Source organism: Chrysochloris asiatica, unplaced genomic scaffold (genome assembly GCF_000296735.1).
Source record: "Chrysochloris asiatica unplaced genomic scaffold, ChrAsi1.0 scaffold00032, whole genome shotgun sequence".
Lineage (NCBI taxonomy): Eukaryota > Metazoa > Chordata > Mammalia > Afrosoricida > Chrysochloridae > Chrysochloris > Chrysochloris asiatica.
Window position 1 is genome coordinate 13,848,020 of NW_006408550.1, and position 16,597 is coordinate 13,864,616.

General features: G+C 40.7%; 1 protein-coding gene across 1 annotated transcript in view; it reads right to left on the minus strand.

The window, feature by feature from the left end:
• CTTNBP2 (cortactin binding protein 2) overlaps positions 1-16,597 on the minus strand; it is a 182,049-nt gene that overhangs the window by 72,333 nt on the left and 93,119 nt on the right. The window contains exons 4-7 of the mRNA XM_006859316.1: positions 11,456-13,112; positions 4,604-4,807; positions 2,714-2,813; positions 789-939 (exon numbers count right to left, since the gene is read on the minus strand). Coding sequence (XP_006859378.1) covers positions 789-939; positions 2,714-2,813; positions 4,604-4,807; positions 11,456-13,112 — 2,112 coding nt within the window. The remainder of the gene's footprint in view (positions 1-788; positions 940-2,713; positions 2,814-4,603; positions 4,808-11,455; positions 13,113-16,597) is intronic.

The window sequence follows — 16,597 nt, forward strand, 5'->3', positions numbered from 1 at the left end:
TAACGAACTAAATGAGAACAAATGGTCCACATTTACCTAAAGCAAAGATGAAAAGGTAAGGAGGGGCAAGGATGCTAGATTAGTGGAAAATGCACAAACAGAATAGAAATAATGAGAATTCTGTTGTATTAAAAAAATGTAACTGATGTCACAGGAGACTCTATATAAAAAATGTTAAGTAGAAACCTAACTTGCTGTGTACATTCTCACCTAAAACAAAGTATTATTTAAAAAAAAATTTTTTTAAAGCATACCGACTTTTGTTGATAAGAGTTGTTGAGTTGATTCCGACCCATAGCGACCCTGTATAGGGTTTCCAAGGAGCAGCTGGTGAGCTTGAACCACCAATTTAGCAGTTCAAATGACTTTGCTGTCTGACACATTAGCCCACAGTGCCACTCCAGGACTCCATATAGACTTGTAGAACGTAATTATTAATGTAATTAATTACTGTGCTCAGTAAATCATGTTCAATGAATAAAAACTTATACCTCTATTATCTCTTCTAATTCTGAAAATAGAACCAATAGAAAATAGATTACAACAGATGACAGATGTGCAGCTCAGAGCTTAGAGGGCTAGTGAACCTAATAGACAGACATGGCTTTAATGAGCAGAAGTGAGGAATTTTCCAAATCCAAAAAGCAAAAAACAAAAAACAAAGCCACCTCTGTCTAACTCATTTTGTTTTCTAGCTTTAGAGTTCTGCAGACTTGATGTCGATTACATGCAGAGACACCCCCAGCCCCTCAACACTCCCCCCCGCCCCACACACAACTGGTACTCACTCTGGTTTTTACACTTCTGTCAGTTCCAGCTTCCAACAGGAGTTTAATACATTCCTTGTTTCCATTTTTACAGGCCAGGTATAGAGGTGTCTGTCCTCCATCAGCAGCATGATGAATGTTAGCATGATATGCAATTAATAATTCTACACACCTAAACACAAGATTATGATTAAAAGGAGTGTTGGACCTTTGAAGTACCACCTGCTCAAGACGCTAAACAGAGAAAAACGCAAAGGTAATTCCTAGTGTGGTGCTCACGGAGAAGCACTGAACTGCGAACCACAAGGCCAGCAGTTCAAATCCACCAGCCACTCCCTGGAAACCCTACACTGGCTGGCTACGAATTGGAACCGACTCAGTGGCACTTAACAACAACTATATATATATATATATAAAGTTGGGCAGTTGAGTTATTCTGAGACATTCACTTGAGAAAATAAATAATTATAAATAGCACAGACAACAGGGCACCCACTCTCTAAAAAGGCAGTGAGAGGCAGAGGAAAGGGAAGCTGTGTGGAGAAAAGACAGCCGAGAGCCTGCCTCTTGTGGTAGACTAGTTTACACGGAAAAAAGAACAGCTGGCCAGAAATTCACTGCCTGTGAAATCAAGAAGGAATGAAATACGGAACGTCCCGGCACTTACAGTAACCAGGTAAACACCAAGAGCTTACAGCTGTCAAAATAGTTGAGCATACACTTAGCAAAGTGGGCTAAATCATAGGCAAATTAGGAGGGAATTTACAATGTAATCATTTATTTACTTTATTTGTTGTTGCCGTTCTTGTTAACTGACTTGATGGTTGGTTCCAACTCATAGCCCCTGGGCAGGGTTTCTGAGAAGCGGCTGGTGGGTTTGAACTGCTGACCTTGTGGCTCAGAATGACCTTGTGGTCTAGCGCATTATCCTGCAGCACCACACCATGACTCCGCATTATCCTTAGACATATATTTTTCCTAGCTTTCCTAGGTACTATTGGATTAATTCATGAAGATTAAAATGAAATCAATTACTGTTGATATGTATTTAAATTAGCCAAACTGGATCTCACCAGGTTCTCCCTTTCTACAAAGCTAGCCATGTCTCTGGGCTCCTGATAGATGTAAATAGTTAATGGGCTCAACAGTGAGCTGAAAGGTTGGAGGGTCCAGTTCACCTAAAGGTACCTCAGAAGGAAGACCTGGTTATCTACTACAGAAAAAACAGTCATTGAAAACCCTATAAAAACAATTCTACCTGACACATGACACATTGCGTTACGTCAGAATCAACAGCTACTGGGGAGAAAAAGAAGAAACGTAGCTATATTTTATCACTAAAATACAGCTTTTAAAAGCCATGCCTGTATTCAGCTGACTTGGTAAGAGATTTAGGAAACACCTGCTAAAGTTGTATGCATAAAAAGCTTCTGTGCCACTGTTTTAAATGGTTAAAAAAAGATGTATAATTGAGCTGTGATGCAGAGTCAATTATCTCTATAGAGAGTTAAGATTACCACAAACATGTAATTCTGCTTCATTTTTAATGCCACTGTAATATGCACACAGAGTTTGGGGAAGTGGCGTCGTGATGGAAAACAGTGGCTGACAAACTCCTTAGCACCCCTTGTATCACTCTACCTGCGGCGATAAACTAGACATAGATTATCTTCCTCAGAAGCAAGTTCATTCATGAGAGGTTGGAACACAGCTTATTCCTCTTCTTCAGTTCTCTCTAACCAAACATTTCTCATGAAGAGCAAGTCTGAGGTCCTACTTTCAATTTCAACACTCACGTGTACTTAGTAAACTTATTTACCAATGGATGGGAAGCATCAGTTTACACATTCAGCCAGAGCTAAAACACATGTGCAAAGTACCAAAAGTGGTTCTTTTCACAGAAACAAACAAACAAACAAAAACAACGGAAGCAGCACACCACTTACTTGACATTTCCCTGAGCAGCTGCAGCACACAAGGCTGTGAAGCCATTTTTATCAGCAGCATTGACTTGGGCTTCTGCATTCAGCAGCAATCTCACACAGTCTGCAGGTTGTAAAAGCAAGCCATTTTAATGCCCACACGTAGTTGGCCCAAGACAAATTCTAGAGAAGCTGTAGATAGATTCTAAGTCCACAGGAATTCTCCCTTGCACAGCCTGTCTGACAATCCTGGGGATGTGAGACACCACAGACAATTTTACAGAGAAGGGTAACTTCTCTTCCTGATGAGTGTGATACCCCAGACTCACCAAGACACGTGTGTGTGTGTGTGTGTGTGTGTGTAGTGAAAGGAATGGCAAGCTTCAGAAAATGCTGTACCAGACATTTCCATCTCAAAACAACATAGACTGTCCCAGAATCCAATGTTTTTGAACGGAACACCAAATCCATTCACCAAATTAAAATACCATTTTTTATACTTAGTTAAATCTAACTTGAAGATATTTAATTCTAATCTTTAAAATGCTTTTGTGTGGTGGCTATCTGATCCTTAAATCCCAGAATGAAGAAAAAAGTTCACAGGAAAACCTCAAATTCAGGCATAAATAGCACCCAGATCTCATGTTCCTTGAGCTACTGACTAGACTTCATTTCTCTGTATTGCACAATATGCCTACAGTTGTTTTAATGTAAAGGAGAATTCCAAAGTACTTTAAAATAATGAGCTATCTTAGCTCCTTACCATCTTTCATTCAGTCTCCTTTAACCCAGTGAAGTTCTGAAAACTTTTAAGGAAGCCACATTACATCTACAATCATGTGGCTCGCATATGTAATGTTTTTTGACTTTGCATTTGCAGCCAAATCATGTCTGTTTCCATAGTTACCATATGTTTTAATATATTTGACTACAGAATTTGCATTTTAAGGAACAATTCCCAGACTTCATCAATATGTCACTTAGAGTTATGTAACGTCTCAGTTCTCTTAAAACATATTATGTTAAAGACAACAATTTCAGACTCACGACCTTTCCTAACTACTAAAAATTTACCTCATTGTAGCATGTGCTAGAATTCTGATGCCTGACTGTAACACACATCAGGTATTTCCAATCCACAAATTAGAGCTATTGTGTTCTGACCCAAGTGGTCACAGCTGGAGGGCTTTATTCTAGAATGTGCTTCACAGGTCTACACCCCCATTTCTACATGGATAATATATTTCACTGCACATAAAACAAAAATGCTTTTTACTAATCACAATAAAATAATTACATTATTATGGATTGCATAACTTGGACATTGTGGTGTTTACAGAAACTTCAAAGCTCATGAAAACAAATTAGCCATCATACTTAGGATATGCACTGGACTGCTAACCACAGGGTTGGAGGTTCAAATCTACCAGCCACTCCTTGGAAATCTCACAAAGGGTTGCTTAACAATACTTAACAACAGCAGCCCATGGGAAAGGAGCCCTCATAGCATAGTGGGTTATGCACTGGACTGCTAACTGTAAGGTCAGCAATTCAAATCTACAAGCCACACTCTGTGGGGAAAAAATGAGGCTTTCTGCTCCTGTAAAGATTTACAGCCTTGGAAACTTTATACAGGGATGCTATGAGTCAGAACTGACTCAATGGCACACCATTACCCATAATAGTGGAGTCCTGGTGTAGTGCTATAGGATAAGCACTGGAATGCTAACTACAGGTCAGCAGTTCAAACCCATCAGCCGCTTTTCGGAAATCCTATACAGGGTTGCTGAGTTGGAGCTGACTTGATGGCACTTACCAACAATAAAAGAAAATTTGAAACCAAGATAAACCTTTTGCTTAAAGCAATGGTTACAGTTGGTTTTGTTAACTATGAGTCTGATGCCTGTATCTTACCTGTATGTCCATTCTTAGCAGCAGAATACAAGGCAGAATGGCCATCTTCACAGGAGTAATGAATGTCCAGTCCTTCTTCATTAAGCAGCATTGATAATAAAGTGACATTTCCCTGGGCAGCAGCTTGCTGAAGAAGGGTGGGCCTGCCAGCCAGGGGGGCAGGACCACCACTCATTAGCAAAGGGGTTAGGGAGGGTGACCAGCCTGTGGGTTAAAGTGACCCTAGTTAGAGAGTAGAAGCAGACACAAGAGACAGATATTATCCTATTTCCTTCTGAATTATGCACACACACACACACACATACACACAAACATACAAACATGTATCCCCAGAAGATTATGTGGTTTCTAACATTATCAACCTGTTAATATTTACTTAGCATAAATCTATACTATTATTTCAGGTTTTTTATCTGCTACTAATTAAATGTATATGGTGACAAATTATTTTTAGTAGTCAGTCTGGTCCAGGTTAAGTGTTAATTAAGTGGTAACTGGCTTTAGGAACCTACAATGGCTGTCTAATGGTGACTGCTGGTTACTGTTGGTAGGTACTGTGGAGTCGATTCCGACTCATAGTAACCCTGCACAGGGCTTCAATGGCTGTAAATCTTTACGAGAGCAGAACGCCTCATCTTTCTCCGGCAGAACCGCTGGCAGTTTCGAATTGCTGACCTTGAGGTTGGCAGCTGGACTCATAACCATTAAGCTACCATAGCTCTGGAGTCCTGGTGTGACACTGTGGGCTAATGCATCAGACTTCAGAATCATTTGAATTGCAAAGTTGGAGATTCAAGCTCACCAGCTGCTCCTTGGAAACCCTATACAGGGTTGCTATGAATCAACTCGAAGGCACTTAACAACAACAATGGTGAGTACCTCATTTTAAAAGTTCAAATTCCTTTTCAAGATTTCAAAACAACTTGAATTTTAAAATGATGTATGTTGCTGTTGTTAGATGCTGTCAAGGCAACGGAGCGACCCCACATGACTGAGAAGAACTTCCCCACAAGGTTTTCTAAGCAGTGTGGTGCTGCAGCATAATGCACTAGACCACAAGGTCAGCAGTTCAAACTCACCAGCTGCTCCTCAGAAACCTATACAGGGTGACTATGAGTCAGAACGGATTCGAAGGCACACAACAACAACAATGTCATCTTTATGGGAGCAGATCACAAGGTCTTTTCTCCCACAGACCTACTGGTGGGTCCTAACTGCCAATCTGTCAGTTAGCAGCCCAGCGTTTAATTGTTGCCCATCAGGGTTCCTGAATTACACTATCAATCTGAAAAAGCCAACCAAACTGTTTAGATATAAAACAGAAATAATTGTAAGAAACAGAAATCTTCATTTTCCAACAATATTTCCAAAGTACTTAATATAAATCTATATTTTATAAAACTATTAAAATGGACCAAATACTATGAAGGAGTTCATTTACATTCTTTGAAATCCCTTATTTGAGAATAAAAATAATAGGGGTTGGTATTATTCAGTATCTAAAGCTAGTACAACTAGGGCATATGTAACTGAGTGTAGACTGTACCAGTATAGATACCCAATGCACAATGTTGAAAATGCTATCATCTGGTCATCTGTTCAATATATCTAATAGAAACTTTGAATCAGCCAATAAAACAGGACACTCTACCATACAGTTCTAACAAAAACCATAAAAGTTATCAGTTAGATAGTTCTCATCAGTATTTAGCAGCTTTAGAAGAGAATCTGTTAAGTATGTGAAGTCGACTGCATATAGCATGGAAGATTTTCTGAATTCTTCCTTGATCAAAAGGCTGTAAAAACAGTAAAATGAAAATGTTTATTTAATGGGATACATACGATTTGTGTATTTTAAGCTTAAGTACAGTTCATTTTCAAAATAGGTCCATTTATTTTTTCCCGATGGTGGCCCCCAAACCTATAAGTAATAGTGGTGTATTTGTAGGCGTATGTACATATATCATTCATATGCTAACATTCCCTGTAAAAGATACAACAGAAGCATGTTTTATATTGCTTCAGGAGAGTACCTTAAAAATGAGGACATTATATTAATATGCATCTAATACTGAGGTCTCAGAACTGAATCTTAGGTTCGTAGCCTCGATAGTACAAGGATACATGCGAAAGGAATTTCTCAGTGTATTTTAAATTCCTTGTACAAAACCCAAACAAATAAAAGCAGTTGTGCAGATGAAACTATACTGCTTATTAAAAGCTGGATATTGTATCTTCGTAATCACTTATTTGGGTTCATGAATAATTTATTACTTTTACCCTATTAGACTGCAGTGACACACAAAATTCAAATGCTCACAAAAATTAAATATTTATCCAAACTTTATGACATTTCCCCCATTGATAGTCATTAGCTCTTCTTACAATAGTAGTATTTTTGCTTCATACTTACAAGAAGGCTCCTCTCTGGTACATTTTACCTTTTGTATTTTCTTAAAAACAAACAAAAAAAAAAAACAAGCCCACAAAAATTAAATCAGTACTTATCAGAAATGGATAACAAACAGAGAAGTTATAAACACCAAGGTAGGAAACCTTGGCGACAAAGCAAACACAAAGGCAATACGAAGGCATTGCATTCCAGTCCTCTGTGGAATAGGAAGGTACATGATGTGCTCTCACTGTTTGTCCCTCTGTCTGTCTGTCTCTCCCTCTCTGTTTGTCTCATCCTGTATTTAGATTTCATCCAAGGGGTTTTGGTTACTGACATTCTCTTAATATCTGTAGATTTATATTAGACAGTTTGTTATTAGGTTTTTTGTTTTTGTTTTTTTTGCTTTTATTTTTCCTTTTTCATCACAATTCTAGGCTTGTACAGAGATACTTTAAATACATATTTTTCAGCTAATTTTCATGGAAATATTCACTTACAGATCATGTTCCCTGGTAAATTGTATTTTTAACATTAAATTATGTGCAAGACAATTTTGTTTAAAATATGTTGTCAATCTTTAGAGGAGTTAGTCTTAACGAACCAGAGAAAAGAATGTCAATTTCCTTATTTCTTAGAGGACTGAAATCTATTCTTAAAGTCTTTTACAAAAGAAAAATGCTTTATAATAGCAAGTGTTTTTAAACTTCAAAAGAGATTTGCTCTCTTCACACTATCATTTCTAATTTTGTCTAGCACTAACAAACTTAACATTATTATGATAAATCCTATTATAAGTGTAGAAAAAAAATAAAATTTCACAATCCTTCATTTTCAACAGTGAAAAGAATGGCACAATTTAGTTGACTAGTAAGTGGGTTAGAAAGTTAGAAGAGAATAGACCCGTATTCATACAGTTACTCTAATGATGTTAGAAAAAGGTCATGCAGTTCGGCAGTGTCATTTGCAAACGTTATTAGTGGTGAGCATCTTGCAGAACATGCTGCGATAAACAGAATCTATAGAACACACAATGATGGAGGGAATACACACAACGTGCAACAACAGAGGGCAGAGGCATTGAGAACAGCTTCCGGCATCAGCTTCAGAGTGTGGAGAAGGTTAATGTCATAGCTCAGATCAATTCTGTTTTCGGATTTAGCCTTTAAGACAATCATATGTGGAATATAACAATAAAAAAAGACAGCTTTTAACCTTAACAAAAATAAACCAATGTAGCAAATTAAACAAGAGAAATAGAAAACTTTTCCCAGGATATGGACACTCAGTTGCCTGGAGTGATTTCTGATTTAGGGCTCTGTTTATCTAACTTTTGATATGATATTCATTTGGTACATTCAGGAGAAAAAAAAATTCTCATTCATTTGGAATTAAAAACATATATTTAGAAATTTTAAATTTAGGCCATAAAAGCTACTAACGGAGGTATAGTCAATTCACTAAAATGGTTTCTGTTCTCCCAGTTCTCCTCAGTGCTTTAATTGTTTACCATAGATATAGGAGCCCTAGTGGTACAGTATGTAAAGCATCAATCAAGAGATTGGTGGTTTGAACCCCTCCACTACTCCACAGGAAAAAGATGTAATTATTAGGGAATTGGAAACCCTATGAGGCAGTTCTACTCTATCCTGTAAGGTAACTATGAGTAGGAACCAACTCTATGGCAGTAGATTTTATTTGGGTGGGTGGGTGGGGGGAAGTGAGTATCATAGATACATGAGGAAGGAGTCCTGATAGCATAGCAGGTTATGCGTTGGATTGCTAACTGCAAGTTTAGCAGTTTAAATCCACCAGCTGCTCAGTGGAAGAAAGAGGAGGCTTTCTGCTCCTGTAAAGATTTATCGCCTCAGAAACCCTATTGAGTAACCATGAGTTGAAACCCACTGGATGGCACACAGCAACAGCAATACATGAGGAGGTTTTTAAACGTTTGTAGGAAAATGGAGTTAAGAGATAATGGAATTTCCCTGTGATCTTTTTGAAGTACCTTATATAAAGTCACCTAGAAAGACAAATTTTAGTTTCATCAGGACAGACTGACGGATCATGGTATCTAGTAGTTCTCCACGGACAGAGTAAATGAAGTGCTGTTTGAAAAATGTACCAAGCAGGTTTGCTAAATCCTATTGGTTTGGAAGCTTTTTTGTGTTTTTTTTTGCGTTTGGCCCAATGATTTTTAATTTGGTTGCAAAACTAATAGCTCAGAGAAAATTTGTACTTTAAAGCGCTACAGAGAAAGGTTAGAAATGGCCCAAGCCTTCCTCCTTCCTGGCAGATGAGTGTGCTCTGTTCTCATCAATGAAATTGGAACAGACACACTTCTAGGCATCTGGCAGATGTGCTGTCCTCATGCTCTCCTATAAACAACCACAGGCCGATGCTGTTTCAAAGGCTTTTGACCCGAGGGGGGACACAAACTCACGAAGACCCCACCAACTTGAGAAGGGAGGTAGGTAACTGTCTAATTGCAGTGTGTATAGCAGCGAAAATAGGGATAATATAAATGGAACTAGAGCTCGAAACCCTTCATCTCCTGTGAAAGGTTCAAGCTCACCAACGCAGAGGGTTGAGTCACACATCTTCCTTATGAAACTGTGATTGTGATTCTATTCCTGAAGCACACTACCAGTGGCTCTCCTATCAACTTTGACTCAGGGTGATTCCATGTGACCTTTCAGAAACTCATCTCCAGGCCTTTATTCTGAGGTGCCTCTGAGTGGGTTCAAACCATGAAGCTTCCAATTAGTAGCTCAGTGCTAAACTGTTTGTGCCACCCAGGAGCAGACTGTTGTTAAGTGCCATTGAACTGGTTCTGAGCCACAGTGACCCTGTACAGGGTTTCTGAGGAGCAGTTGGTGAGCTTGACCCACCCACCAACCTTGAGGTTCAAACTGACTTTGCAGTCCAGCGCATTAACCCACAGTGCCATCAGGACTCCAGGCTAGGTGCTCAGTAAACACAGGTGGAACAACTAGAGACCCGTGGTCCTTGTTTTCTCCTAATAAGTCACATGTTATCATTAACAGGCATGGAGGCCTGCTATCCTGTGAAAGGGGATCCTGAAATTCTGAGGATCCGTGGTTGCTATTTTTGGTTCTATGATTTATACTCTTTTGCCTCTAGGACACAACAAAGGGCATCTTTAAGGGGGCTTACCGTTCCTTGATTCAAACTTCCACTGCTCCCTAGGCAGGTCATGCTGGTGAATATATATATGGTGGTGGGTATGTGCTGTAGTCAGTTCCGACTCATAGCGACCCTGCATAGGATTTCTGAGGCTGTAAATCTCATCTTTCTCCCAGGGAGTGACCAGCAGATTTAAACTGCTGACCTATCAGTTATCAGCCCAGCTCGCAATCCACTATGCTACCAGAGCTCCTGGTAAATATATAAAGGACTATAATTCTCTCCCTGGAAAGGTTAACTTAAAATCTTGCTGACACAAGTTTCAGCTTTTTACTAGGGGTCTTCAAAAAGAATGCTTACCGTAGCACTACAGTAAAAAGGGGAGAGATTCAGTTCTTTATCGACTTAAAAGACCTAGAGTCAATGACTTTATAAACCACATCTGACATGGAGGAAACCTTCTCTAATATGGCTCATAGGCCATGCTTTCTATCTATGCTCATGTGTTAGAAGACATCTGAAATAAACTGAATTTAGAACAGAGATTCATAAATATACACTCTAGTTCTGAAGGCCCCAAAGAAGAAACAGATACCACAAAACTTAATCCCAAACATACTAAAATTTGGCGTATACCAATTATATAATAAATCTAATCAATTTGATAATCCATGGTTATCTATAGTCTTATTGTTGAATTTTTTTTCCGTGATATCATTTCAGAAGTGATACATCACACATACTGTCTAGTGATGACCCATTAACGTTGAGGTCTTGTGAAATATATATTTAATAAGGAGAACTCTTTCCTCTCATGAAAATGAATTCGTTTCTCAAAATTAATAGTCTCCACGTGCTCCAAACCACCATTTTCAGATGGTTTTAAGCACTTGGTTGGTTGTGGTTATGTGCCGGGGAGTCAATTCCGACTCATAGCCACCCTGTACAGGGCTTCTGAGGCTGTAAATCTTTACGGGAGCAGAAAGCCTCATCTTTCTCCCACAGAACAGATGGTAGTTTTGAACTGCTGACCTTGTGGTTCACAGCCCGATTCATAACCACTACGCTACCAGAGCTCACTTTTAAGTACTTAGCAGAACAGAATCACAATTCATACAGCAAGATGAATCACCATATCCCAGCGATTTTAAGGAAAAAAAAAAGGAGGGGGGGTGGAGAGAAATAGAAAACATATCAATTTTTTCTTTTTTTTTTTTTTTAAAAAAGATTCCAAGGCAAATGTGAAGGAAATCAAGGCAAGTGAGAAGACAGGCCACATTCTGAGAGAAGGTATAATATTTCAATCCCTTTACCTGATGCTGTTACCAGGAGGCTGTCTGAGGCACCTGGTCTACAGGATGGGGCACTAACAGGGTTTATGGAAGAGCGAGAGGCAATGGTGGTGGGAGTGACAAGGGAGCTGTCTGAACATGCAGGTTGGTTCAGTCCAGGGGTTTCAGCACGCCAGGCACCCACCTGAGACGTGGCCAGGGCTGAAACGGCACAGCCTGCGGGTGCCACAGTTAAATCTATGGATGGTTTTGGTGGCAGCTGAGGGGAGGATGATGCAGGGAGGTTCTCCTCACTTATCACCCTGCTCCCTTGTGGCAAAGTGGAAGGAGGTGAAGCCACCGTTTTGTTATCAACTTTGGCCCCTGCATTGGAGGCCCTGCTGCTATCCATGATAACCTTGAGTTGTGGGTGTGGTGGAGAAGGAGTTTGGGAAAGCCCTGGCTTTTTTGGCGGGATGGGGGGTGGATTTCCTCTGTCAACTCGTGCAACACCGGGTGTCTTTAAACTGGTCCGACCAACTGGAGGGTGGGTGCCCACATCTCCCGTGGGGGGTGCTCCAGATCTGGGGGGAGCACCCGCTTGAGGGCTTGTAAATCGGGATAGCGCTTGGGTCACAGTGTTCCGAGCAAGCTGTTTGGCCACTACGTTGTCACGACTAGTAGGAGAGACATCTCTTGACGGAGGGCTTTGGGTCGTATTTCCATTTTGGTCTTGGTCATTAGCATTGCCCTGAAATCTAAATCTAGCTGCTTGGATTCGTGGGTTTAGACCTGGATGCAAAGATGCATTGGCACATGGTGAATGTAAAGTGTGCATAGACGGAGCCTGTGAGTAGTTCTGGGACACAATGCTCGGTGTTTGGATGGTGGGAGGGGCAGCATTATTGGGAAGGAGGGCTGTGCTACTTGCTGAATCTGGTGTTGAGCCAGTCCTTGGTCCATTTTCCTCAATTCTGTTTGTACTTGGAGGTGGGACTGTGGGTAGAGAGGGCACAATCAAGTCACCATGGGAAGCCTGCCTGTCAACACTGGGCCTGGCCAATGGGGCATTGACACATACGTTTCCTTTCACACTAGCAGAAACGGGGATGCCCCCTGCAGAAGGCTTGGCAGGTACAGTCAGAGGCAACTTCTTCACGTGCTCAGCACTTTCCATCACTGGGTCAGTCTGACAAGCAACAGACCTTGTTACAGGTCCTTCTGTTCCCACCGATATGGAAACCAAACGCCTATCTTTCACCTTCCGGGGAAGAGAGAGGCTTGGTTTGCTGTCATTTCCCCTTTTCAATTGCTCAATCATCTTCTTCATCTTGTCTATCTCCTCTTTGAGGTCAGTTGTGTGCGCTTCCTCGCGGTTCAGCTTGGCACGAAGCTGCTCCCTTTCGGTATCAAACTCAGAGAGCTGTTTCTCCATCTGTGCTTCCATTTCTGTGCTTCTGCATTTCTCGCTGGAGAGCTGCTCTTCTAAGTCAGTGGTCCTTTTCTTTTCCTCTTCCAGCTGGGCCATGACTTCTTCGACCTTCTGTGCCTCTTCGATGATTTTCCCGGAGAGCTGCTTGCACTCATTCACCAGCATCAGGACCACGTGCTTGTTCTTGGCACGTTCCTCCTCTAGGCGGGCTGTGAGCTTCTTGTGCTCCTGCTCAATGGCCTGGAGCTGAAGCTTTTCCATTTCCAGCTGAAAGACATTCGCGAGACAACGCTAGTTAATACACCAAAAGAAAAAAGATTCTTTTAGCCAAGGAAGCACTTTTTGGGTGCGATTTTGAAAGTGAATTTTCTAACAATTACATACCTTGGGTTTGCTAAAATGCTGCATTTCCAAAATGTGCTGTGATAGGAAGGATAACATTTTGAAAACTCATATTTTTATTAATTTTCTAACAATTACATGCTTTGGGTTAGTTAGCTAAAATACCATGCTTCCAAAATATACTGTGATAAGATAACATTCTAAAGACTCATCACAATTGAGGAAATGGCTATAAATGGTTTTATGAAAGACACCAAAGTTACATCCATGGAGAAGTTTTAATCCATTAAAGTTACCTATAGAAAAGGACAACAATACTCTGATGTATCAAACCACAACATTGAATCCTGAAGGGTCAGCTTTCACCAAACTAGAGCTCTGTGAAGGAACTGATGGTGTGTCAACAAAAAGGGGGCAGTGGGAGGGGGCTTATAAGCTTTAGAATTACTAACTAGAATGAAAACTGCTGAAAACAGAGGGTGTCTGGTAAATTCTATGCTCCGACATATGCTTATTATAGTAGCAAAGTAATTTAAGACTTTGAGCTTGTTAAGGGGTACTGCTATGGAAATCACATGTGAAAGTTCTTTGACAACCACAGAGTTAAAGAAACATAAGATTTTTTTTACAATTATAATCAGCATCAGTGAACCCAAAGTCTTAGCTTGTCTCCTATTCGAGTCCCTTTGCTTACTTGTTGTGAAGTACCCTCTAATCAGGTTCCAACTCATAGGGTTTCCGAGGCTATAAACCTTTGAGGGAGCAGAAAGCTTCATCTTTCTTCCATGGAGCGGCTGGTGGACTCGAGTCACTGACCTTATGGTCGGCAGTCCAGTGCTTATCCTACAGAGCTCCTATACTAGCCACTCCGATGTCTCCTGAACACTCTTGAACATGGTCTTCCCACAGAGCCTTTGATCTTCATTTTCTCTGCCTAGAATTTCTTCCACCACACACCTGGATGCAGGATGTATGCAGGGCTGTTGCATTAAGCACTCAATACACTGCACAAAAGTGACAGCAGGAAGGGTGGGTGGGAGCTAAAGTCCAGCCCTGTCCTGTTTGCGGAGCCACATGCCCAGCACACAAGAAAACACGTTTTGCACCTTTTCCTTCCCCAATAGGCTCTGTCTGTTCATGCCACCATAGGCCCCAAAGGCTGGGGCTTTTTGAAGAAGAAACATTTCAAATTGATCAACCTGGAGAGGGGACTTTAAAAAACGTCTATTATCTCTTGGGGTGGGGGCAAAAGGGGTGTTTTAGTATGCACAAATGCACCTGACAATACAACAGGCTGACTCCCTTACTTCCTTCCTGCAGATCTCTGCTCCATGACCCCTTTTCAGTGAGCCCTTCCTGAACCACACTGTTGGAAATAAGCTCCTTCATCTCCGAACTTCTACCTCCTGTCCATGTGTCATACTGTGGTGGCTTGTGTGTTGCTAGGGTGCTGACAGCTATGCCACGGGTATTTTAAATACTAGAAGACTCGCTCATGCTGGGTGGGTCTCAGCAGCGCTTACAGACTCAAAACATTAAAAAGGCCGGGCAATCTATTTCCAACAATTAGTCTTACGGATCACAACAGAACACTGTCTGACTTGCTTGCATTGGGTATGCTATCAGTAGAAATCAATAGCTAGAGGAGGCCATCAGGTTTGATGATGCAGAGGGACAATGAGGGCAAGGAAGCCCGTCGGTGAGATGGATGGACACAATAGCTTTAGTGATGGACTTGAACGTCCTGGAAATTGTGAAGATGACGTGGGACCAGACAATGTTTCATTCTGTGTGTCGGAGGTCGCCCTGAGTTGGAGTCAACTTGATGGCAGCCACCCATCTACCCATGTACTTATCCAATCTGTTTGGTACCTGCCTTTCTCCACTAGTATGTGTGACTTCATGAAAGCAGGCAAGGTGCCTAATTTGTTGTTGTGTCCTCAAGACCCAGAAAAGTGTCTGGACCACAGCTTTTTTTGTTGTTAAGTGCCACTGAGTTGGTTCCGACCCATAGCTTCCCTGTATAGGGTTTCCAAAGAGCGGCTGGTGTTCTTGAAATGCCAACCTTGTGGTTCAAACCAATTTTGCAGTCCAGCACATTAACCCACAGCGCCACACCAGAACTCCATGGACCACAGCAGGGCTTCGTAAAGTGTTGAATGAATAAGTGAATACAATCAATACAGTTTGACAACAACAACAAACTTCTAAACACTGATGAGCTAAATAGTCAGGCAACTCTATAGATGCCCTTCTCTAACATCTGTACCTGTTTCTCCCTTCTCTCTAGAGGAAGAGCCACCATGAAACATTTATGGAGTATACCGCCATGAGCTGGGATCTAGCAGTCAGCTGGTCCATAGCATCATCTTGTTTAGAAATATCCTCTTGATGGCGCATGCAAGGCTGCACGGGCCATAAAAGTGAAAGTAGACCCAGCTGATTAAAGGCATGAAAAACCCTTTAAAATTTTTTTCCCCAATCGTTAAATACAAATATACTCTCAAGAGAGTCAGTACTTATCTAAGTGCTATTTTAGCCATTAATAACAGTGGCACGAGGCAGCTCCAGGCTCCAGGGGTTGTGAGGGATGCTCATATTCCTCATCCTGCTGTGAAAAGCCATTACTCCCTCCCTCACTGGCAACTAGTCATAGGACCAAGAGAAAGTGTTTACTGTTCAACTGGGGTCAGGGATATTATTTCTTTTCTTTGGGGTATTTCTTTTCTTGGAGAACACTTGCTGAATAGTATTATGATGGTCCCCTGCATAGGTGACCAGGAATAGAAATAATTACTCAAGAATAATAAGGGACATTTGCTTATTACATACCTTCTATCCTACATGCACAGCACAGTCGTTCCATAGGATTAGCAATGGACTACGAGTCTCAAGGTCTACAGTTCAAGAAAGATGAAGCTGTCTGCTTATGCAAAGATTTAAAGCCTATACAGGGTTGCTACAAGTCGGAACCTACTCCACGGCACTTAACAACAACAACCTTATTATATGAAATTTTAGGAGTGACCAGTAGATTGGATAAGATTTGGAGAACAACAATGCTGCTATGTACTACATTTATGTATGTATTTTATTCATATGGGTGCCTTACAGCAAACTGACTTTTTAATAATTAAAGCACATTTAAGTTTTCTAAATGCATCAAAGGAGAGGTTTTGTGTTAGAACTACTAACAAAAATGTAAACTTATTTTACATCCCTACCAACAAACTGAAATTCTTACAGCAAAGGGAGAAAAAGCACAAACGAAGTCAACTTTCAGCTCACTTAAAAAAAAATGTTTCATAATACACCTTTTTTTTTTTAATGTTTTATTGTGAATTATATGATAGTTTACATGGGAGAACTTAAGTTTTACATTCATTCCATCATATATCATCTCATTGCCA